The following is a 25,754-nucleotide window of genomic DNA, read 5'->3' on the forward strand; positions in this document are numbered from 1 at the left end:
ATCCCTGTGACACTTTCTCACAGTACTTCTTGAATAGGCCCTACTGGCGTCACTTTTGTAACCCTGAGTTCAGCAGCATGACTGAAAGTCACGAACATGAGCCCTCAGGACTGCCTCGAACTCACTGCCTTAGGCAACTGCCATGTTTCTGGGGATAATTCTCATGGTATTTCTTCAGCTTCACAGAAAATATAACCAAAAGGCTAACATTTCCTCATATTTTTCCAATACAAGTGTCTCACTAAGATCCCAGAACACCCCTCTAGAATGAGGTAACATGCACCTAGGGTCTCTTAGGTGAAGAATGATTTGCAAAGTCTAGGATTACTCCACGGCATGCATTTCACGTCTATCCTTGCTTGCACGTCTTTAAATGGCATATCGCCAGCCCCTCGTTTCAGGTATCTTGCAATAAATTTGTTCCTAGTTTCAGATACAGGCTTGTTCAAGAAACCGCCTTCATTTTGAGGGTAAAGTAAAAAGTCTTCTGACAAGATCATCATCATACAGAAGGTCCCTCTTTTACTTGCATGTCTAGGAAACCATTTTTCAAAACAGTGTTAGCATTCTCTGATGACAACTGCCATAAAAAAACATAATTAAGACAGGTAGCACATCATTTTTGTACTTTTTAGTGTTTATAGCATAATTTAGTTCAGCAAATATAGTTTGTAATGTTGTCCGATATCCTGTTTCAGTAAAATAATATATTTTTATTAAGTGAAAATTTTCACCTTGGGATGAGATAGATTCACACCTCTCTTCCTTCGGTTAGAAGTCACTGTTTCTCCTTGAGTTAGGGAGATTAACATGGAATGAAATTAGGATAATTCATTGCTAAATCAGGCTTTTTGTCTCACCCTATCTTCTGTGATGAGCAGAGTTTAGCGCCATTATTGCTAGACAAAGAGGTACTGGCGCCGTCAATAAAGATGACTGTGAAGGCTCAACACAGCCAGACTTAATGCCAGCGCCGCGGGCACCCATTAAGAACCTTCCAGCAGTAACCTTTTGCTTGCAGCTGGTATACTACTCTTGTTGTTTTGTTTACATTAAAGCAAGGGTCAAAAAACTGCTGTATTCCAGCAATTACTTTGCATTTCTCAATGTTGTCACTCACACTCTGCAGTCAAATTACATGCAAAACCTCAAAAGAATCGACCATCTTGTGTTGAGATTCGGCTTAAATGTCAAATGGTCAATTATCTGCCAGCAGCAGCCCATTGAGCAATTTTCCAGCCAGGTACACCCAGTTTCACAATTTCTGAAATCCAACAGAGTCAATGCACACCAAAAAAAGTAAAAGGATAAGAGATGCTCTGGGACATAAAATTTTGTCTGTTCTACAGGAAAGGCATTCAAGAAATGGAACAGGGAATGCAGTAGATATGAATCTACCCATGATTTTTTCCCCTATTATTCTGGAGAGAAATGAAAGTTTTAATTGCAGGAGAATTCTCATAGTTGTGGGGTTTAACAAAATGTCAAACATCTCAGCTTTTGGTCAGACCCAACACTGTATTAATGTGTCAAAGAAATGATTTGAAAAAGAAGTGATGGGTCTCACAGGCTTGGAAATCAGGACATTGGACATCATGACTTCAGGAGACAGGAGGGTTAGAGCATGCAGGTGGAAGTCCATTCCCTGTAGTAGAGTTTCTAGTGCTTTATTTAATATGATTAAAATGCGCCAAGTGTTGGTGTTCCCAGTGGTTTTGTTTTGTTTTGTTTTTTGCTGGGAGACTGCTCCACGTTCTAATAATTACCACTCAAAGGTGAACAGCCTCTTTGTTCTTCGCTGTCCATGCCAACTGAACGCTCTCTAATAAACACTTGAGCTAGCTCTGTGTTGAGATCACTTTGTATGTCCTTGAAAATGCTCTTGATTTTATGAAGTCTCCTTATGCTCAGACTCAAATAGGAGGCATTTCCAATGTTTTTGTTTGTTTGTTTGCTTGCTTGCTTGCTTGCTTTTTAAGAATCTTCTCTACCCAGCATTTGCCACGTCCTCGAGTGGCAACTGAAGAGCTTTTCAGTGTAACTGAGTTGCCAGTGTAAATAGTACTCAGGCTGTGCATACATGATTGTGTTAATGCACATTGTGTTTTGGCAAAACCATATCTTAGAAAGTGGAAGACATCTCACTAATTTAATAATAACTTGCTTTTACACTGTTGCACAATTTTTTAATCAGGACACTGGGCTTTGCATGACTCTGTGGTTCTCAAGAATCATCCCACATATTCAAGAACAGGAAGTTAATTCAAAAGCAAGAGCAGTCAAGACACATTTTCATGGAGGCTGCTTTGCTTGCAGAAGCATGTGATTTTTGTTTTGTCAGCTTTAAAGTGCTTGCATTCTTATGCTTATGGTTTGCATTTCTAGGTCACCAGAAATAACACGCTTAGTGTTAGAAAATTTATCTTAGATAACTTTAACAAACCAGCTCGACCAGTGGCTTCAGGGATAGTTCTGTCATTCACTAAGCATAAAAAAATGTAAATATTTAAGAACATAATTATGAAAAATATAAAAATATGAAATACAAATATATATGTTCCATAAATATATTATATAAGCTTAGAATATAAAGTTTTATGGATGTGTGAAAAGTAATACAATGGGTTTATCACATCTAAAAAAACCATATTTATCTTGAATAGATCAATTATTCAAAAATACACTATTTTTTCTATACCATTATCTGCATTATTGCTGCTTACATTTACTCCCTGTTTATCATGCCTGAAAAATTAAATACAATTTTTAGAAATTCAGGTGCAACTACGTAAGAAGGAACAACTCATTTTAACATCAGGTCAAAAAGAGAACAAAAGCAAGCATTCCTTCAAATATTTAAATCCTCAAGCAGTAGGAAGAACTTCATTCATTCTAGTAAACATATCACTTTAGTAATCATATTCATCTACCTCTCAAAATGGTGATACATGTTTTTCCACATGTGGCTGAGTCTATGTTGTCCTGCCAAGACAAACCATCTCCTGAAGCAACATCTCCAGATCAGAGTTTTAAGGTTAATGACTTGAAAAGATATTTTGGCATTCGGCCATCAATATTGAGCAAACTTAACTCCAGATTTTTGTTAGCTATCTCACTACATAAAAAATTACACTGAAGCAGCCTTGAACTTTCACATGCCCAGATTTATCAATCCACAGTAATTGCCACCTATGTACTTCAGTCCTTTGACCCACACTCTGTGGTCAATTAATAAATTGACAATCTGTTAGGCTGTTTCACACTGGAATTGAGTAAGGTTGACAAGGAGAGAACCCTACATCAGTGGTTTCCTTTCGAAGTACACTTAAATGCCATCAAATCCACAATCAATGGCAACACACACATGTTTAACAAAGCTTTTAACCTTTTAACCATCAGGCCATCTGCCTTTCAAGAAATATTGCTTTTGGTTCAAACACCAAAGAAATGGATTGTGTACATTGTTCAGGCTCTTATGACTGGAATCTGTGGGAGATCGAAACCCTTCAACTACCACATCCTCTCTCAGGTAAAAACAAACCAAAAAAGAAAAAAAAAAAAACCAAAATAAAAAAGAAAAAAGTAGGGGCTACTGTGCAAGTTCCATCCCATGAAACAGATCTAGACAGAACACAATGTGAGAAACAGTGATGGGAAGGAAAACTAAACAGTCTCAATGACCTCTCTTGAGCCTCCCAGAAGAGATAACATAGATCTATATGCAACGTGAAGTGGGATGTCAGACTGATTTCCTTAAAAAGGAATGGAAAAAATCACTGCTGCAGCCCTATTCACACAGACAGCAGCAGTGAAGCCAGATGCTTGTCCCAAGCCTGGTGGAAACTCTGTAGCTATAGCAGGATCTAGACTGGCTCAGCAATTGTGAATGCAAAAAATGAAAGGGAGAGTACATCCAATTTTAAGTAAGCTGTACCTGCATTAAAGGGTGAAACCAGGACATAAATTGGGTTTGACCATGCGTGAAACATGACTAAAGAAAGTTATTCTTAGCAATAAAAACACCTGGGAAATCTCTGGCAGACATGACTGCACAAAACACTGATGAGACACAGTCCTGTGCCAGGAAGAATATTGAATCGCAGATGTCTATTTCCAAGTACAAGGGCCATGAGGAAACGTTGCACCACGGGAAGAGTTGGGTTTTGCATGCTAGCCAGGACAGTGCAAGAGAAGTAGACTTACCACTGTGCCTAAACGAACCAAACAGGAGTGGACTACATGGACATGAATTTCAGGGCTGGATGCTGAGCATATGTTTCAGAACTGAGTTTGTTTCCGAGGATGTACAATGCCTACAGCCACCGAGGGGAGGAAGGAGGTTTGAGTAGTTGGGTATCAGCCAGAAAAATCAGATCAATTACGCTATAGGCATCAGGGGCCCAAATGCAAAAACTGAGATAAATTCTATAGGAATAAATCTTGGAAAACAGACACTGAATGCTGTTGAACAGTTATACAGTTGACAAAATACTTGTGCTACATGTAGAAAAGACAACCTTCTGTCTGAATCATGATGAAAACTAAGTGCTACGGGCCTCTGGTCAATGGAGTTAACAGTGTAGGCATACTGGATTATGATGCTCTTGAACTTGCAGGGGAACTTACTGTTTTTGAGGAGAATGCTCTTCCAAGTCTCTTACACATCACTGGCAGAAATAAAAGATGGTCAAGAATTGTGAACAAGAAATTCCTTTTGATCATGCTCTTTCAGTGCTTTGTGTCCTCTAAATATTTATAGGAACCTCAGCAGAAATTTCCTCAAAGGGTAATTCAAAGGCAGAAGTATACGGAAAACAGTCTTCCACACCTAGATAGTCACCCGAAGATTTTTTTGTCAGTAGAAAATTTCAGGACATGCTCATGGAATCATAGAAACATAGAATGGTTTGGGTTGGAAATGACCCTTTAAATCATCTAATTCCAATCCCTCTGTTGTAGTTAGGGATTCCATCCACTAGCCCAGGTTGCTCAAAGTCCCATTCAGTCTGGCCCCCAGGGAGGAGGTATTCACCACCTCACTGGGCAACCACTTCCAGTGTCTCACCAACTTCATGGTATAGAATTTCTTCCTAATCTACTCTAAATCTACCCTCTTCCATTTTTAAGCCATTTCCTCTCATCCCATCACTACCTGCCCTTATAAAGTTTTGTGTAGGCCCCCCCTCAGGTACTGGAAGGCTACTATAAGGTCTCCTTGGAGCTTCTCTTCCTCAGACTGAGCAGTCCCAGCTCTCTCAGCCTGTCCTCATAGGGGAGGCACTCCAGCCCTCCGATCATCTTCATGGCCCTCCTGCTCCAACTCTAACAACTGCTGGGGGCTCCAGAACTGGACGCAATACTCCAGGTGGGATTTCACGAAAGCAGAGTAGAGGGGCAGAGTCACCTCATTCGATCTTCTGGTCATTCTTCTCTTGAAGAAGAACACGATTGGCCAGAAGGGTGAGGGAAGTGATTACCTCCATATGCTCTGCTCTTGTGAGACTCCACGCTGAGTACTGAATCCAGTCCTGGAGTCTCCAACAAAAGAATGACATAGGCTTGTTGGAGCCGATCCAGAGGAAGTCCGTGTAGATCATAGAATCATAGAATGTCTTGGATTGGAAGGGATCTCAGGGATCATCAATTTTCAACTTCTCTGCTGCAGGCAGGTTTGCCAACTGCTAGATTAAGTACTACATCAGCTTACCCACGATCCCTTTTGACATGGCCTCCAGGAAAGGGACAAACAAAACCTCTTTGGGCAACCTCATCCAGCACCTGAACACCCTCTCAGTGAAAAAATTCCCCCAACATCTAATCTAAATCTTCCCTTCTTCAGTATAAGACCATTCCCTCTTCTCATATTGCTGTCTACCTGTACAAAAATTTGATTTCCCTCATGTTTATAATCTACCTTTAAAAACTGGAAGGTAGCACCTGCAGCCTTTTTTTCTCCAGACTGAACATTGAAGGAATTGGGTTTGTTCAGACTGGAAAAGAGAAGGGTTGTGGGGAGACTCATTGTGGTCTTCCAGTATTTAAAGTGAGCAGTTTATAAATTGCAGTTTATAAACAAGATGGAGAATGTCTCTTCACATGGCCCGATAGTGATAGAAAAAGAGGAAACAGTTCAAAATTGAAAGAAGGGAAATTTAGATTTGATGTTAGGGAGAAATTATTTACTCACAACTTCGTGAGGCACTGGCACAAGCTATCCAGAGAAGCTGTGGGTGCCTCCTCTCTGAAGGTGTTCAAGGCCAGGTTGGGTGGGGCCCTGGGCAGCCTGGTCTACTGGGTGGCAACCAAGTCCATGGTAAGGAGCTGGAACTAAATAATCTTTAATGTTCCTTCAAACCAAAGACATTCTGTGATTCTACAATTCTGTGGTGTGTATTTATACAGAAAATTTGGGGGAAGGCCTATGATGTGAATGAGATGTGATACCTGACAGTTCAAGATGAAAAGTAATTAAGAATTACCACTGACAGATGGTAATTAAGTAATTAAGAATTACAGCTGACAACTCCTGAATAGAGTTGTCCACATCTATGAGAAACAAAAGCAAGAGTCTGATGAGAGAACATGTAGGATTGTCTTGGTTCACTCAGTTCATTTAATCTTCATCACTTAGGATGAGTGATGAAACTGCGAATGATGGGGGAAAATCAAGTTCAAATATTTTAGTGTCACCCTCAGTAGAAGCTCCTGAATTGCCTTTGCAACTTGGTGCTCTTAAAAATGTTGTTAAAATCTGCAGACTGCATTTGAAATGACGGAATCTTTCTAAGATACAGAGAACCAGCCAAAGAACTGGAGCAGCTGATTCACTAAGTTGAAGGCAGTGACTGGAAAGGCAATGGGGGCTGACTCATGGCATGTTCTCAGAAATTTGATGAGTTAAGTCTGTACTAGGCAAAGAAAAACTGTAGCCATTATTCCTGGCTTATGCAAAATTACAGCTTAATTCCTTTAAAGACCCACGAGCTCATGACAAATATATGGGGGGGGGGATATGTATCATGCCCTGGGAAAAATACATTTAACTGGAATGCAAATTTTGATCTGAAGTTTTGGAAGTATTAGCGTAATCTATGGCTAAGAAAACAAAATCTTCAGTTTGTAGTTACAGAGTTGAGAGGGGAAAAACCATCCCTTCCCTTCCCTTTCTTCTTCTACTTCTTCCTCTTTTTTTTTCTTTTCTCTGTAATTCTTGGATGAAAGGTTCAAGTGAATAATATATTTAATGAAAGTTGAGGCCTCAGTGTGCAATATGAAAAAAAAAAAGGAATATAACCAAATATTTTGGGCATGAATGGAAATTAAAGAGAACTTTCATACATCTAGAGAAGATAATCCCTACAAATACCTCTAGCAAATTCCAATGAAAATAGGTATAAACTTCTGCTGCTTTACTAGTTCCAGCTAACAGATGGAATGCAAGGCCAAGGTAAAAAAGTACAACTCAAGCAGCATTTAAATCCAGAGCTGCGCAGGACAGATAAATGATAGTTATGGCAATAGGAATCTTTTCCTGACTTCAGCTTTAGGACTTAAACTGTAAGTTGAATTCATTTTAAATGAACGTGAATACTATTAACAGGCACTGCTTCCTCTGCAGAACTGTAGGTAGTGCACTTCATGTAATAAGCCCTGCAGCTTCAGAGAACCAGCTGTTCACTGCTTTAGCTAGCAGTTTAGAAACAGTACCAAAAAATCTCAGGCCCCAAGATTAAATTATGCTAACACCTTCAAAACCAAAACGTTCTCAGATTGTGTGCTCCTGTGATATAGAAGGCTACTATCAGCTTTTTCATTCATCCAGATGTTGCCAAGCCACAAGGCAACTCTGTCTGAACTTCAGAAAATTCAGCAGCAAGTGGTGCCTAGACAATGCCTGCACAAAGAAACAACACTATCAAGATCTTATGAAAAGGATTAAGAAGTGATGATGATGGTATAGCTTAAAATGTCTCTTATACTGTGTGGTTGCTGTGGGAAACCAAGTGGAAGTACCATAGAAACCCGCAGAGCGTTATGTAAAACAATCCCTTATGGCCTGTTACCAAATCTGGGTGTTGTTGGAAGGAAAAGGCTCCAGGGGAGACAGGAAAAAGATCACAATATCTTAGTTGCCACACAAATGTGTGCACAGCAAAGGCTGTGGAGCCACAGAAAAAAATTGGCAAGGGTGGTGGCCATATCAAAAGTTGAAGGAGAAAGAGCAGGGTGGAAAAGATATTAATCAAAGAGATCTGCATAACTTACACTCCAGACTAAATCCTGAAATCTAACTTGAAAGGGACCAGAAAACTCTGCAGCAAAATGGCTTGGTAGTAAATTTGTCACTACATGTTTTTCACATAGAAAAGTCAAGCACAGAAGTTTATCAGCATCAAGAGATGATTTCGTAAGCAGAGAATGAGAAAGCCATTTTCTGAGAGCAGAGTATTGTACTGTTTTATGTCCGCAGTTGGTAGGTCTTTTATAACAGCAATCCCGTTTTCCTCTTGCTCAGTCTTAAAAATGGTTGTAATGTGTTTAAATGCGTATGGAAGAGTCATTAGTATCTGTAGGACATCAGTTGAGACAGGTAGAATAAAATAAAACATGATCTGCTAACTAGAAGTAGTACTTCTACATAGCATCATCTCTGGTACCAATATTTTTAACATAACAAAATAAAAACTAATGAAGTGTGCTCCTGTATACATGACCTTCAGATGGAAGAAGATTAAATTTACCAAACTGTTCACAGTATATTATGCATAAGTTAAGTGGAAGAATTACCTCTATTCACCTCACAGGCCATCTCTCATTTCGAAATGGGTCAGTTTGAAACAAGCAATTCCTGAGCTTCTAGTTCTCTGCTAGTTAGCTTATCTCTGCTCATGGCTGCTATCCATACCATTCTGAGAAGAAGCGTTTTCAGCTATCATCTGTATTTTTGTGTGAGTTACCATGTCCTTCCTGTGCCACAGGCAATACGCACTGTACATGAAATGTTTTCCCTTGGAGAAACAGGCCATGTCATGAAATGGTACCCCAGCTTGAGCGAGACATTGGAACGGCTGTGACAAGCATATCTGCATCATAAATCAAGTGATTTCTATCTTACTAAGCTACAGAGATTTCTTTCTGTTGGTTGCTGTATTACACATGGCCCAATAGGTAAGGAGTAAAAATTATGTCTTAGTCCCTTGTGAAACTACCTTAACTCCAAAATCATGAGCGAAACACATTTGTGGTACGTAGCTCATATTATAGGGAGACAAGAAATAATGAGCATAGCAGTGATTTAGTAATTTGCAATGGTAACTGAAAGTGACTTGCAATGTTCTATAGTTAAGTTTTCAGATGATTTCTTATCTTTTAAATTATTGTACCAAAAACTGAGCTTGCCTTGTTTGTTTGTTTATTTTACTATTTTACTGATTCCTATAAAGGAAGGTTCAAAACTTCATTGGCTCAGTATAGGAAAAAAAAAAAAAAAAAAAAAAAAAAAAAAAAAATCATTTGTGTCTCAATTGTTTTTAAACTGGGAGAAAACTGCGTGATTTTCAGATTTTTATTATGTTTGCACTTTCCACCCATTGAGCCTTGTAATATGTGTCTGCATATAGATATACAGAGAATAAGTTGGATTGTCTGGAGGACCAATCATTACTGTGAATGTGCAAGTCCGTGCATGTGATGAAAACTTAACTTGAATGAATATCACTTGACAAAATCAGAAAAATGGAATAGTAGAACTAATTGGCTACTTTGGGATTCTTGTCACTGACACAGAATCATAGAATCACCAAGATTGGAAAATATCATCTGGTTCAATCATCCACCACCCACCATCAATATTTTCCACTAAACCATGCTCCTCAGTACAACATCTGAATGTTTCATGAATGCCTCCAGCAACGGTGACCCCACCACCTCCCTGGGCAGCCTGTTCCAATGCAGAGGTAAAGATGTCAAGCGTTCAGAAAGCTGTACATAGATAGATGTACAGTCAAACAAGCTCTCCTGCTTGGCTGTCTGCAGAGAGACTCAGAAGAGTGGTGGATAAAGCAGTGAAATAGGTGTAGCAGCCTGCAGTGATCGAGACAGGGGATTGCTGCTGTGAAGTCCCTTAAGACAGAAAAAAGTTCTGCCTTGGACTTCAGCAGAAAATGGAATTTTGTGCTCTATGCAATCATTACAAGCTTTTGTGATAAATGAGGAGAATCCTTGCTTCTACCATGATGTGATTGCTTCTTGATGAAAAGCATGTAATGCTGCTCTTGTAACACACTGTGATAAACGTTAACACAGTGTTACCAGGAACTCTGTTTAATACCTCAGCCATGAGACAGACATAGATGGCAGGCCAGGAAACTGGGGTACACGCCTTGCTTTATTAGTGTGTTGGGAAGGCCACTGACAACCTTCATCTTTGAAACTCTGTGGGATGTAAGAAGTGACACTGAAGTGTGAAGAGTGCCCCTAGAAAAATGATTGCACAAGATAAATGAATTCTCTGTTAACATCCAACTGGAATCAGCCATTAGATGCTCAGAGTCTCATTTAATGCCTTGCTTGTTAGAAATGTGGTAGGTACATCTTACCTTTCCTCTCTCTTCAGCCTTCCCTTCCTCACAAAATAAAGAGGTGTGCTAATCTTCTTGAACACGAGGTGGCAGGATTGAGCTCCACTTTAAAGGCAACGAACATAAATCTCTGCTTGAAAAAGGTAAGGGGAAATCAATTCATTACTCAGCAATACAAAATGAGTTACGATTAAGAAGGTAGATAAAACTCTAAGCAAGTAGAACACTGCACATAACAAAAGCTGGGCTAGGACACTTAGAGCATACCTTGAGACAGGTGGTAATTCTGAAAAGAGCTGTGTGGAAGCGACTTTTGTTATTGAGGGAAAGGATGTGGGAGACTGAGAAAGAAGGAAAAGTCCACCTCAGCATAGTTACTAACGTAGCAGACGTTGGAGATTTAAGCTTATATGTGTGCTGTGAGTCATAGTGCAGCTGTGTCCCTCTGATCATGGTTCAGTATGAATGCATGAAAATCTTAATGTGGGAAGTTGCAATGGAATCAGCATGAAAGTCTGGTAAGCAAAAAGCTACTGATAAAATCTAGAATTCCTAGAATTAGTCTACGCTTCCCCTCCTCTAACTGCTCAGAATTTCCAGGCAGCAAGAAAAATGCAGGAAGGATGCAAAGCCTCTGTTGCAGCTTTGGTGCTGACATGTAAGGCTGGTCCTTTTGAGTGCATGCCTTTGAATAAGGATAGGACACTCTGGCACAAGCTTTCATCATGCTCTCACCTTTCCCTAGCCTCCATAGCATAGTTCCTTATACCCCCAGCTGAATAACAACACTCTTGCAGAGATTCTTTGAATTCTCAGACCTTGTCTTTTTGCTCCAATCCATCATGCTGCACCTTTCCACATACTTACTGTAATTTCTGTTCTATGATACACGAAGATGCTTTATGTATGATATATAATTTCAAGTTTCAAGTAATTTCAAGAAAACACTTTGATTATTCAGCAAATTCATAACACGTTCTCATAACTTCATTTGCACTAGTAAAAAATGGACAAAGAAATGCTTACTGCAAGGGAAAAGTACACCTGCAAGGTTGTTAATTTGTTTTTAACTAAGTGACAAATTTGACTCTGACTCACCTGATGTGGGGAGGTGCTCACCTCCTGCCCCTCAACAGGCTTGGTGCTTGAGATCCTTGCATTCTTTGAGGTGACCCATTCGTCATACTAGCAATACAGAAGTTTTTGTAATGTCTGGCACAAATCTTCTTGGCTGTAAATCAAGCCCACTATTCCTTGTCCTATCCAGCAGACAAGGGAAAAATTTTTCACCTATCTCCTGCAGAACACTTTGCGTATTTCAGGAGTGTTATGGCACCTCCCTTCAAACTCCTGAGCACCGAACAAAACTGCTCTTTCAATCCTAACGCAGACTTTGTATTTTCTAGGCCTCTGATCACACTCTGTTGCTGTGTCACATTTTTAGGGCTTTGCTCTAGTTTTACCACCTTTGGAATGATGTGCGCTCTCGTGGCACTCCCAGAAAGCTCCTTTTCTCTGGTGGTTTGGTTGTGGTTGTCCTTTAGGTAACAGCTCATAGGCAGTAGTTGAACAAAGCCTTATTCTGTGAGAAAAAGCATAGAAGAATTGTGCTATTTTTATAGACAAATGCATTCATGTAGAAATAGTAATATTTTATCATACGTTCTTTGTGCCACTTGTAACACTGAATCGAATGGACTCCAGGCTCACAGCCATGCCCATGGAGGAGTATCCCTTTCCCCTGCTCTGCAGGACAGCTATGTGGTTCCAGGTGGAACACTCCCTTCATTTCACACATGTTGTGGGCGTCTTTTCTTATCTTCCTCCACCCCAGCAATCCATGTCATTAAGCTCTACATGTAGAGATGGTGGTGCTGTGAGCCCCAACCCTTCTACAAAAGGACTGCCATGTGCCCCAGCAATGCTTTTATGGAAAATCCAAGCCATCATCTATAACAGATGCTAATGCTGCTTTCAAATGCATGCTCCAGAGTCATTTAATATGGACTCACAGCTCATCAAATTCCAGATCTTATCTGTAGAGCTTCATTCTTCCAACACCACTGATCCATTGGATTACTGGATCCAAATGTGTGGCTCCACATAAAATTTTGACAGTTCTCAATTTTCTGAAAACAAACTTATGCCCATGAAATAGTAAAGTCCAGTATGAGCGCACACAAAATCAGGAAAATTGAAGCTTGTTGTCATGAAGTCATTAGGGATATTACCATGAGCATTTATTGCCTTTAAGAGCTGATCCTGTGTTCACCGAGAGGAAATCAGGCATAGACCTGGAAGCAGATTTCTCCACAGAACAGTATTTCACATTCTGCAGTGGTTTCCAAAATATGGAAGCTAAACTGCATTAGAGACATTTCCCCAGCTTTTTTTGTAAATAGCATCATATTGCCATTTGTGCTATTAATCTTCCAGTCTCTCTTCTTCTCTTTAAACACTTTCATCCAAATACTTTAAAAATCCCAACCAATACTACATCTAGAACATTGTCCTATGATTTTTTTTTATCTTACTTGCTATATTTCTAAGAACATTTCCATTTAGAAAAAAATATCCTAATTTAAAATAATTAGTGCCCCCTCCTCCCATTTTTTTTCCAGAGTTGTGTTACCTACAGACAAAATATCTTGTGCTTGAATAATACTTTTATGATTTTTTCGCATTGCTGCACTATGCTGCTTTATGTGGGTTTAGGACATTCTTACTGCTTGGGACTATCTGAACCCCTCTTGTGTTTTATTTTGAAATGGCAGACTGCTGGACCTGACAGGAATGATTTGTATTCTGAGTAGAAGACCTGTACACATGTAACCATTTTATTCAGATTTCTAATAGATTTGACGTAAATATGGTAACCTGATTGACACTATTTTAATTTACATATCTTTTTCCAGTCTTTACTCATTGCCCTATACAGAAGCATGAATCAGAGTTCCGGCGAGGTATGTCTGCAGCTGTGTTAGCAGGATGTTCTTTGAAAGCAGAACAGCCCTGACGGTGACTGTGTCAGGCCTATGAATGTACCCAGCAAGAACTGTATTTTTCCGTAGCCTGAGAAATGCAAATAGAACAGAGTGTTCAGTCAATTAATATGTGACATGTCAAATTGATTCCCGAGCACTTCCTAAACAGCACAGTGACAACTTGTTCTGTATCATCGTAGTGAAAATTCTGTGACCATTCTTTCTTTAACTCAGAGGTGGAACCCTGATCTACTCATTTCAAAATACACAGCCCTAGCAATTCAGTAAGAAAGGGCCATCACCATCTTTGAATATAATGGCATGTAGGCAAGCAAGCAGTCTGCCAACCAATGAGGCAGTGACTGCCCGGCATTTATCAGGACACGGGGAACAGTGACTCGGAAACGACAGAACAGCAACACTGCGATCCCCAGTTTCCCCGACCGCTCGCTCGTTGAATCTGCAAACACATGACACGCGTGTAGATCAGATGTGTACCCAATGATAACCCCCAGCTCTAGGAGCCCCCATAGCCGGGCGCCGCACGGGCCGGGAGGGAGCGGGTGTAAACGACGGCCGGCGCCGATTGTCGCCGGTGCCGCGGAGCTCCGCGGGGCGGCGGCCGCGGGCGCGGTGTATGGCGGCGGCGGGACGCGCGGTGGCGCCTGCGGTGCGCGCAGCTCCGGCCACTGCGGCGGGATCCGGGCGCAAAAATCGCTGCGGAAAATCCGCACCCTGAGAGGGGAGGGGGGGGAGAGGAACATGGGGACGTTTGTGGGGGAGAACGAGAACCAGACTGCTGAGCTGCCGAGGGATGAACAGGGCGTTCCGGGGAAAGAGAAAGGCCGCTCATCTGCCGCCTCCCAGGGCTCTTAAGGCATCCTCATTTAGCGCCCTGAAGCCAGGGGTGCCGTCGCCCCCGCCCCGGCAGCTGCCCGCTGCCTCCCGGCAAAGTGTTCCCACTCCGCTCCAGCGTCCGCACCTGCGGCGGGGCGGTCCCACATATCCCAGGGGTGCGTGAGTGTGCATGAGTATGTGTGTGAGCGAGTGTGGCTGTACACGCGAGTGAGCGAAGGCTTCGGATCAGACTGCCTATTGGTATCTCTCTCTTCGGCACCCTCCCTCCTATCCTCCTCCCTCCTCCCTCCCTAGTTGCTTTTGTTCCCTTTTTTTTTTTTTTTTTTTTTTTTTTTTTTTTGGATTTCAGATTTCAGGCTCATTTTGTGGAGTTTCTGCCCCTCTCTGCGTCAGCTCCACGTCACTTTGCCGGCAGCTCCCCGGCTTGGGCTGGGAGCAGGAGCTAGGGCTGCTTTATTATCAGCTGGAGGGAGGAGGAGACGGTGCGTGAAGCGGCGAGCTCGGAACCCCGAGCCTCGCCGCCGCCGAGGGCTGCGCCCTCCCTCCCCGCCCGCCTCTCTCTCGCGGGCAGCGATACCCGAGCCCCCGCAGGTAGGAGCGCAGCCTCCACCACCTGCCCCGACCGCTCCACTCGGAGCGTTTTGCAGCATCATCGGGAGCCGCCGCGGGGGCAGGCGGCGCCGCTGCCCGCCCGCGGGGCCGGGGCAGGTGTCACGCCGAGTCCCGCTCGCTCGAGTCCCGCCGCTCCGCAGCCCCGGGCAGGCACCGCGGCGGGGCGGCTGCGGCTGCGGCGCGGCGCGCCCATGTGAGCCCCGGCCACGGAGTGCTGGCCCGCGGCGCAGAAGGCTGCGCACCCTCCCTCCGGGCGTGTGCCCCGACAGCGGCGGCGGCGGCAGCAGCGGGAGGAGGCAGTCGGGCAGCGCTGGAGTAAGCGGGAGGCATGGTGTCCTGGCGGCGGAGGCCGGGTCCCGGCCTTGCGCGGCTGTGGGGCTTGTGCTGCCTGGTGCTGGGCTGCTGGCGGGGCGCGCTAGGCTGCCCCGCGTCCTGTCGCTGCAGTTCCTGGCGGATCTGGTGCTCGGAGCCAGTGCCGGGCATCGCCTCCTTCCCCGTGCCGCAGCAGAGCGCCGAGGATGACAATGTCACCGAGATGTGAGTACGGGCCGGCCTCGGCTCCAGTCCGGGCGCGGCGGGCGGAGGGCAACTTCCCCGCGCGGAGGTGCACTTGTTCCGCGGGCAGCCGCGGTGGCTGGGAGCCCGAAAGCCCGCTGTGATTTAATTGCACTCGACTTGCCAGCGATTCCCTTGCGAGCCCACTGGGATGATAAATCCCCATTGCCGCGATGCGGTTCCCCGCGAGCGGGACGGGAGGTGGGTGCGGAGTCGCTGCCGGCCGCGGAGCAGCGCGGAGCGGGGTGGGAGCCCGGTGTTGCCTCCAGTCCTGATCGACCCCGGGGCGAGCGCAGCCCCCAGCGCACCTCTGCAGCGGACCCGGAGAAGGTCTTAAGTTATTGATTTATTTTACTTTCGCGCCCCCAGTTTAATCCTGTGAGCTTTAGTGGGATTTCACCCTCTTCACTGTCTCTTCACTTGTACCTTATTTCTGTTAGGGGAAAAAAAAAAAATAAAAAAGAAAGGGAAGGGATGCGGCATATTCTGAGAAAGAGCAGCCGCAAACTGTCTCCCCTCCCAGAGCCATAGGAGTGCGAGCCTTCTTTGCCCTTCTCAGTAAGTTGGCCCCTAGCCTGCAGGGGAACGAGCCCGGTGCTTTCTTAGCAAGTGATGGAGGATTAGGAAATCCATTAATAGTGAGCAAAAAGTTTTTTCTGTCTCAACCTGTGTGTGACTTCCATCTCTGTTTGCCAGCAGCTGATTCTGGTAAGGGAGTTGTATAGCAATTCCTGCTCAATCCTGCATCCTCTGACAGCCTGGCACTGAGGGTCATCTGCATGCCTTAGCTGAGAAAAGGCACAAGGACACTTGCTGAACAAAAATGTTGGACACGGGGGTGCAGATGACAGACCTGGGGGGAAAGACTTCTAAATTTGCTTTTTCCATCTCTTTCTTCCCTGGGCCCTGTTGTTTCCAGATTTTTTCACAAAAATTCACAAACGTTTTTTCACGTGACAATTTTATTGTAAAAGCTTCTGGAATATTTTTCCCTAAATCCGTACAGATTTCTCGCAGTTTCATTTCTACTTCCTTCTCCTCTTTCTCAGATTTCTTTAGAACCAACACAAAAATGACACAAAGTGTCGTGTGACATTAGATTAATTCAATAGCCTTTGGGCTACCTTTCTGCAGATTTTGGTAGTCTGTTTGCTGCATTTCCCAGAGAGTTTAGGGGAAAAAATGGGGGCTTTCATCCCTGCTGTTCCTCTGTAGCCTATCTTTAGTAGATTTTAGGAGCTACAATATTTCCAAGTTCTTACAGCAGTTATTGTTTCAGATGTTTGCTTAATATTCAGTGGATTACTTTTTTAAAAAAGATTGCTTCAAACTATGAATCACCGCTCATTTTCATAGGCTTTCCTAGGCTTATTACTTCATAATTCCTATTTGGAGGCAATGCAGCAATTTCCCCCTAGAATTTAAAATCTATTTAAAAGGCCAGGGAAAGAAATGCGTACATAAATTTGTACTCCATCCATGACCAGCTTGAAACATGTCTAGTCATTTTGCACTGGTGCTTCTTGCTTTTATTGTGCCCTGTGTTTTTTTCAGCATTGCTGTCTTTACAGTTCTGCTCAGTTTTTACTGTATCATTCTGTGACATTGCATGTTGTCGTGTTTGGTGATCCAAAAATAATTTTGACTCACGGATTTCTCAGGAGATGCTGTGGCACGTATTTAAGACCGTCTTTCCCAGAGTACTTTTAACATAGAACGTGAAGGCTCTTCGATGACTTTGTTGACATAAAAGTTGGTCTGCAATGGCCATCATATTATTTTGTGAGAATGTAGTGAACAGTAAATATGTGAGAAAGTGGTTCTTATATGGTAGATGCAGATTGTGAAAACATCTTTTTAACACTGCATACCCTGCTTTATTCTAGCTAAGAAACTAATAGACTGAAGCATTACATTTTACTTACAAAGCATGAGACCTGATTTTACTTTTTTTGTGCTCTGTAGATACAAGAGCACAATTCTGTTCATCTCCGGTGGAATTACTTTTGGTATGAATAAGAGTGAGAAGAGCATAAGACTATTTCTGGTAATTTGTCCCCATCTATTTCCCACATGCCTGTTGAGACCAATCCTCCTTTTATCCCTTATGCCTTCCTCTCGACTGGAGTGGATCTGGCAATCTTAGGCAAGGCGTCCACTGACTGCTTAAAGTCCCACACCTAGGCTACGTACTCTGGGGTTTGGCAAGAACCATATGGTTCAGGTGGACACATAACCCTGTGGTGGTGCAGAGGGCTGGCTGCTGAGCTGGAAGGATGCGAGGGGCAGCACGGTGTCCCCTTGGCCTTGGGAGCTGGAAGAGAGATGGGGTGGTGATGGTAGGAACAGCAGACCCACAGTGCTGTGTGCCCATACTGCCCTGTGCATGGAGCTTCGTCTCTGTAGTGGCCCACAGGCAAATGGCAGGTTAAAGCCCAATGAACCCACTCCTACCAGTCCAAGTGTAACTGTATTCCTGCTTGGATCTGCGTCTAAACATACAGAAATCAGCAGAAAGACCTCTAGAGCACTTCTGCATCAGCCATGTGAAGCCCGACTGCTGCAACTCAGTGTAGGAGGGCATAGGAGAATTTCTGCCTGGTGCTTTTCTTAGTCATCTTTCTCACTCTTTCCCTTCCTTGTTGTTTTGCAAGTTTTCTAATTCTGAGGAATAAGAGACAGACTCTGGAAATGCTCTGCCTCTCATAAGGTTTTGGATTTGTTTGTTAGAATGCTGACATGGGCTGGTCTTGATCTGGAAAGCATATGCCAGTGCTAAAACTGCTCATCAAAACGGAGCTCAATCATAATAATTGTTTGGTAGCGCTGATACTACTGGAGATAAATGGTACTCCAAAGTGAAGCCCTACATTAAAACAGTGATATCAGTCACTGAAGCTCATGCTAAGAGCTGAGGAACAAGAGTGGTGAGAGCAAAACAAGTGTATGAGCATTGTTAAATCCAGGCACTACAGCAGATAAGTAGTCCTCACTGAGATCACTGGAGCAAGAATATTAGTAGGGAGTAAATTACTAGCATCAAAAGTGTTCAAGACTTTTTGTGGAAGGATCAGTCTGATACTTTCTCATTAAGAAGTGTGTATTGTTAGTATATGTCAGCAAGTGTGACAGTTCATAGATCTTGATTTCAAAGAAACTCCTTGTGCTGTTAGTGTATTCCTGGCCCAGTTTCTGGTATCAAGTCATTAATACGTTGACTTATGATTATTCAGGTAAATGGAATTTGAAATTAATTGGTGTGTGTCAGGAAGAATTGCTTGCCAGCAAAATAGTAGGTGACTTCTTCATGCTTGCCTAGTAGAAGAGAGAGGTGATTGTGTATTGCGTACGTTTCAAAACCACAAAGTAAATTACTAATGCAGTTATATAAAGCACTCTAGAATTGTTAATAAATAAGACAGGATAAGTAATTTATAGAGTAAATTATTTAACAAGTCACGTGAGCTTGTGCTAAAAAAAAGGCATATTGAAATTCATCTGAAGCTCAGTGCTGTTGGTATTTTGGGTCTCTTTCATTTCAGATTTCTAGACCGTTGTAGATTAAATATAATGTAAAGTTATAAATATAATGTAAATCTAGAAGGTTTCTCATCTCCTAGCCTTTTCTTCCTCAAAGGAACTGTTGGCTCTGCAGTGTTAGGTGGCTTAGCTGGATTGAAAAGCTCTTTCTAGTGGCTTGGAGTTATACAGTAAAATACAAGGCACTGGGCTACAAATTATTAAAGAGGTTTTGGACACTGGTGATATAATAGCTCATTTTAGGAATTTGTCACTTTTTTCTCATCTTTCTTTAAAGTTTTGGGTGATGGGTTAGGGTAAGTTTAAAGTAAGCGTTGTGGAAATCAGTTTTTTAATTTCCAGACTCCAAAAACATTTAAAAGATCATAAATCAAAGGGTTCTGTATATGCTGGCTATTGTTGCTTTCAGGTCGCCTTCTCTATGGCATGTTTTATTCCTTGTCCTTCCGGTTGGTAAGGAGCGATGGGGCTTCTGGGGGCTGGCAGAGGCTCTCTCCAGCAGGCTGAGGCGAGTTGGGTGAGTGCAGCATCCATCAGGAGGTATTCAGCCTTGTGTAGGAGTGGGCTGGCAAAACACTGCCTTTGGTCGCTCGAGTTTTAAGAGATGTTTGAGATTTATACATGAAAATGAAGGCCATTTCTTTGGATTCAAGACTTTACTCTTGAATATGCTGTTTTCAAGAGGCTTGCATTTCCTCCCCTACTAATGGGAAAACAGAGGGCTAGGCAGTCCAGCCTCAGATATGGTTAGGATGGCATTTTCTCTTTTTTTTTTTTTTTTTAATGCTAAGTGAAAGGGGGACAGCAGCATAGCAAGATTCCAGATCTCAAATCATGATAAAATAAAATTTTTTATACAACTAAACAAGAGTCCTATTTCTACATTTTGGATTTTGTTGTCAAATAAGAGGAAAAAAAATCTTTCTGGATTATGCTTCTCTCTCATCCCTGTTTGTCATCTCTCACTGTGGCAGTGTCTAACAACACATTGATGATGGTGGCTAGCAGAATCTCCTTGCCCAAGCTGGATGTGTATAGCAGGTAATGAAAAGTTACAAACGACAAAAAATGAAGCGGGGAACTCTAAAAATCCTAAAAACTCTCTCAATACTTACTGATGCTAAAAGTATATTTAGCTTGTCACATCTCAAAAGCCTCTCTCTGAAAGCTGTCTTTTAAAAAGTGGAGCACTGATTGTATTAATTCACATTATTTCAAGTGGAGAAATAAATTTACAGACGTTTGAAAGCCATATGCCTGAACTGCTCTGTTACTGCACACTGTTTGTGTTTGCTAGGATCTTTTTATAGAAATGCATGTAGGCACAGAGGTGCTATTGAAATCATGTATATTGGGTATGCACTTTAATTCAACTTTTGATAGTGAGCCTATATTTTCAGAAACCACATAAAGCAAATGAAGCTTAAACTCCACTGAAATATGTATATGGAGATACTGTTTCTTACAGAGCTTCTATTAACATAACATTGAAGAACCATAATGCACTTATGGGAAAGAAGCCATGTCATGGATATTCTGTTGTGAATATGCAATTTTAAAAAAATTTCCTGGAAGAACATGACCTCCACTGAATGTTGATTATCAGCAGAAGTTATAGCTGGAACTATTAAATATATTTCACACCAATTCATCTATTCTTGTTTCTGACTTAGTCACTGTTAGGATGTATTCCTGAAGATCAAATTTCAGGTCAGTATTTCTTGGTTCCCAGACAAGGCTTCAAGAAATACACCTTTTGCAGAACTAGGAGAAAGTGGAGCAAGGAAGCCCAAGGCATTTTAATCTCCAATCTCTAAATGGCGTGACTTGAACCAACCTGAACTGATTCTAATCCAGCCAGGTGCTCTGACAGGTGCTCTGATGCCTTTTATTTAAGCGAAAGCTGATGCTCAGATGAGGCCTTGTTAAAGTCAATGGCGAAACTTGACAGAGCTGATATTCCACCAAGGCAGAGTAGAAGACGCAAAGGAAGAATGGCAGTGACTTTTTTTCAGGTGTTTTCCTACCTGTTTTACCCTTAGGACAGAAGGGGCCTATTACTGCTTTACTTGATGTATGTTTCTCTGGGGTTTTCTTGGCTTCCCAGCATTTTCCTACCCTCTGAAGACTACATACGTTGAATCAAAGGGACACCAAGATGGAATGTTTTAGAAGGATGCTTCTCAATTTTTCACTAATTCTTTATTGAAATAAACCTGCACAGTGCTTCCAATGTGCAAAATAGTGGTACCTGCAGTCACTACAGAAGCTTTTGCTGGATCCACAGAGAATACATGGCCCACTATTTATGTCCACCTGGTATTTAAATAAAGACATAATGCATTAATCAAAGTTACTCCATTGCAGAAACATAACATCACTGAAAGGACAATACTCCTGGGCTTCCATGGGAGCTCTGCCTCGGCCCAGGCGAGTTCACTCTTTTTCCTCATGGTTTGACATCTGAGCCAAAAGAAATCTCTCAGTTCGAGACTCGTTGATTTATTTTTACTTTTTTATTTCTGAGCCTACAAGTAAAAATAATTAGGGCCATATTCAGCTGATATCCAGTGCAGTGCTTATTACACAATCAGATGCTTTATCCCATATGAAGTGTGTATAGGACGTGACTTTTCCCATTCTTTTGCAACAACTGTCTGATTTTCTAAATGCCAGACAGCACAGCAAGCGTATGTGGATAAATCAAGTGCACATACTGGGCATGTCAGACTGACGGGCATGCACTGAGAGACTTCACAGCATGTGCTGTGAGTGTCACGCGCTGGACTTGCTCAGCATGTCTGGGAACGTCCTAGGCTGCAGCGTTTAAAATCTGGTGACTCCTTGCAGACTGCACTGAAGGTTCTTAATGCATCTGGCTGCTCTCCTGCCAGCAGTGGAGAGTGCGTTTCTTCCAGGAAGTGATTCAGGAGGCCAAATTAGATTCCTGCTGTGAATTACCTGATGGAGACATCCTCTGCCTCCACTCTCTGCAGAGAACCTGGGGGGCTTGGTTCAGAGAGGTGAACAGAAAAGCACAACTATTCCTCCAGCAAGAAGTGTCAAGCTGTCTAGTGAGATGTCTGCGTGGCCCAACCAAACCTCTTCCATGAAGCATGCTGGGACTGCACAGCTTGAAGCAGAGTGCGGGTCTGAACCTGGGTCTTGCATGTCAGCATTGTAACTGTAACATTGTCCTGTATGGCATACAGATGTGGATTTGCCTCAGTTCTTCCCGTCTGAGTTGCCTTACTTGATGTGGAGCATCTGAATTGCTTTTGGGCCAGAGAGGACAGTCTGTTAAGCTAAATGACCACAGTGCTTGTGCAGGGGAAGGCTTGGTCCTGTTCCTGCTTCACAGAGAGTTCGGTTACAGCAGAAAGGGGAGCTGCACAAACAGGTATGGCTGAGGCTGCCCTCTCTCAGGTTGCATTATGGTATGGTGTCCTTTGAGAGACTTCCCTTAGGAGGAGGTAAGAATTGAACCCAGTGCTCTGGACCATAGTGGACAGCAATATCCATAATTTCTTTCCAGCCTGTGGCCTGCTACCTCATACAGACAGGCTTTTGATCTGATTTTTAAACCAACAGAACCTATTTGGTGATTATGGGTCTAGTTCAAGAGGGTGAAATTCCATTTTATTTTGTATAGGCAGGTGAATAGGATATTGGTTATTCATCTCCTGTTTCCTCCTCCAGACTCACGTCTTTCTAATTTCTAATAAACTGTTTTTTGAACATGTTATGTGTACAGTAGTCCTCACCTGGTGAACACACTACCCTCCTGCTGGGAGCAGTTCTATTGACTTTAGTGGGACTAACTAGTGAATTTAGGCATACAATGAAGTATTTTACTTAAAGTGGAAGGAATGTAAATATCTTTTGAATACAGTGTATTGCACACTTACACATGTACACAAAATGTTAAACTTTTCAAGTTAGATTCAAACGTATTTACAAACATTTTGAATTGGCACGTTTGCATGTGACTTTAAGGCACTTAACTAGAAAGAAATATTAAAGCTGGATGCTACTTCTGTAGGCTTTTCTGTTTCTTTTGTTTTTATTTTTTGTTTTTCCTTCAGTTTTAGCAATCACTGCAGCTGCTGCACTGTGTTTGTGTGCAGTGGCCGCCTTGTTGCCTGGAGCCTGTGAAGTTTGGCGGACGTGGACCTAGGTGGCACAGCTGCAGAAATATACCACTTGTTCTGGAAGTGAGAGTAGGTGGAAGAAAGATTGTATTGATCTTTCCTGCCTTGAACACTTCTCCCAGCCCTCCATGGCATTCTGTCTGTAAAGAGAAAGGGCACTCGGTCCTTCTGTTGGCTTGGTCTGATTATATGGACAGAATCAGTCTGTTATAAAATACTTCCATCTCTTGTCATGACATAAAATGAACAATTTAGCATGAAGCAGTTTTTCTCTTCACAGAGGTTATCTGAAGTGAAAGACTTAGGGGATGAGAGTCCTGAAAAGTTGGTGATGTCAGCAAAATGTCTGGCTGACACTTGCTTATGTAATTGCAGGTGAACACTTCATCCATCCTGGGAAAGGGGTGTGCTGCAAGGTATATAGATTGCAGGAGCACTGAAAGGTGTGTGCAGAAATGTGGTGTGGTTGCAAGAGCCTTAAGAATAAACTGCTGACAGATGAGAAAAATGTTGATCTACTCCTAAGCAGTGGCAGGGACAGAAGACAATGGAAGGATGCTATGAAAGCACTGGTGGATAAGGAGAAGGTGAGTTTACAGAAATATTGGAAAAGTTGGAGGAAAACTGTAGAAGACCAGTCTTTCAACACAGAGGTATATGAAAAGCAAGTGTATAGTTTGAAGGGAAAACAGCAGAAAAGCTGATCAAAGATTAGAAATAATGTCAAAATTAACAGTTAGAAAAGAGTAGATTTTGCTAAAGTGTAACAGTGAAGTGTAACAGTAAATGAATGCAGTGATAAATCAGATCTCATTTTAGCAAAGGCAATGTGTATAGGTCAAGCAATAGAATAAACAGAAATACAAATAGAAACCTGAAGGAAGATACAGTACAGTGGTTTGTGTGTATCACTGCATGGGAGGATTTTCCGAAAGTCAAATTGGACAAGTACAGAAACAGAAATTTATGGAAAAAGAGGCTGTAACATAGCAGTCAGCACAAGTGATAGAAATACGGTGGATCCTGACACGTGTTCAGACAGTGTAACAAATATATCATTATGCTAATATAAGCAGTGCAAGTAGGAAACTACTTTCATTAAGTGAAAAATAGGATGCTTCAAGTGAAGAAAAGTGCTATCTTTAGTTGTAAATTAAAAACATTGGCCAATTAAAATGAAGAGAAATACAGGACAGAGAATGTAACAGAAATAAGTATGATAATAGAAAGAGGAGACTGTAGATGTGGAAGAGCAAAGAGTCCCCCTGGAAAGCTTTAGCAAAGTACTTATAATGCTGTTTAAACCTTCTCTGAAAAAATGCTGTGGTTAAATAAAAATAATAATATTGGTACTGACATACATTAGGTGGCAACATGTTCTGGGCCTAGAGGAGCAAACAAAACAATATTATGGTAACATAATATGAAGATGTATTTGTGTATATCTTCCATTAAAATACAGTGTAAAGCTTGGAGAAGACAGACCTGCACTGAAGTCTACCCAAGATGTTTCACAGGTCCTGAAAAGGAGACTAAGAAATGAATTGTGAACCACAGCAGCAGATGGTATCAGTTGAAGATTGGAAAAACGTCTACCTGCTGAGTTCTCTGTTTAGTAATCACAGAGAAAAGTGATAGAGATTATTACCACGTGTGTAGACTTTCAAGACTTAAGTAAAAATAGGGGAAGAACTACTTTTGATAGCTTATGGAAAAGGGAATATTATCTGAGATGTCAGCAGTCAAATTATTTAGCAAATTTAATCTATTAAGAGGATATACGTGGATTTTCCTGAATAGATGCCCTCAAGTTTTGTAGTTTCACTTCATCATTTGAAAGTACTGCCTTCTGATCTGCATTTGGCAGGAAGTTGTGCTACACACAGTGAATGGTGAAGTGCAAAGTAGAGCAGGTATTCTTGATCAGAATATCATGAACAGAATATTTGATATTCCAAGATCTGGTAATTTGAAACCAAATAATGCGAAGTGTGGATTTCAACTAGTGGAGGTAAATGTAGAAGGCAGACTGATCTCAGAGGGAATTTCAGAGGGAATATTTCATCTTAGATTACAAGCGCTGCTCCAAAAGAAATGCCTCCCATTTTATTATGTTGGCCCACAACATTAGCAGCAATGTTGATGGTATGGCAGTAGAGGTTGAACCTTCCCAGCAATATTCCCTTACCTTTTGTCACCACGTAACAGATGGCAGCAGAGGAGCAGTCAGACAAAATGGTGTCTGTCATGGGAGTACATATGCGGCAAAAGTCTGTCACTGAATTCCTCCAAAATTGGAATTGGAAAAAATTGCTCCTGTTAACATTTGTTGATGCTTGTTGAACACTGATAGAGATAACAACATGGGTGTGAGCACATTTAGGCACCAGGTGTTGTATTTCTGCAGTGGCAACAGTGACAGTGGGTCACCTCTACTTGTGCAGATTTTTGCGAGCACAACATGCAGACCAATG

General features: G+C 42.2%; 1 protein-coding gene across 4 annotated transcripts in view; it reads left to right on the forward strand.

Moving 5' to 3' along the window:
- Positions 1-15,362: 15,362 nt before the first annotated feature.
- NTRK2 (neurotrophic receptor tyrosine kinase 2) overlaps positions 15,363-25,754 on the forward strand; it is a 201,586-nt gene continuing 191,194 nt past the window's right edge. For all 4 annotated transcript variants that reach the window (XM_042826967.1, XM_042826968.1, XM_042826972.1 and 1 more), the window contains exon 1: positions 15,363-15,571. In XM_042826967.1, coding sequence (XP_042682901.1) covers positions 15,363-15,571 — 209 coding nt within the window. The remainder of the gene's footprint in view (positions 15,572-25,754) is intronic.

Source organism: Centrocercus urophasianus, unplaced genomic scaffold (genome assembly GCF_019232065.1).
Source record: "Centrocercus urophasianus isolate 14NV4802_14NV808 unplaced genomic scaffold, USGS_Curo_1.0 seq_27, whole genome shotgun sequence".
NCBI classification, from domain to species: domain Eukaryota; kingdom Metazoa; phylum Chordata; class Aves; order Galliformes; family Phasianidae; genus Centrocercus; species Centrocercus urophasianus.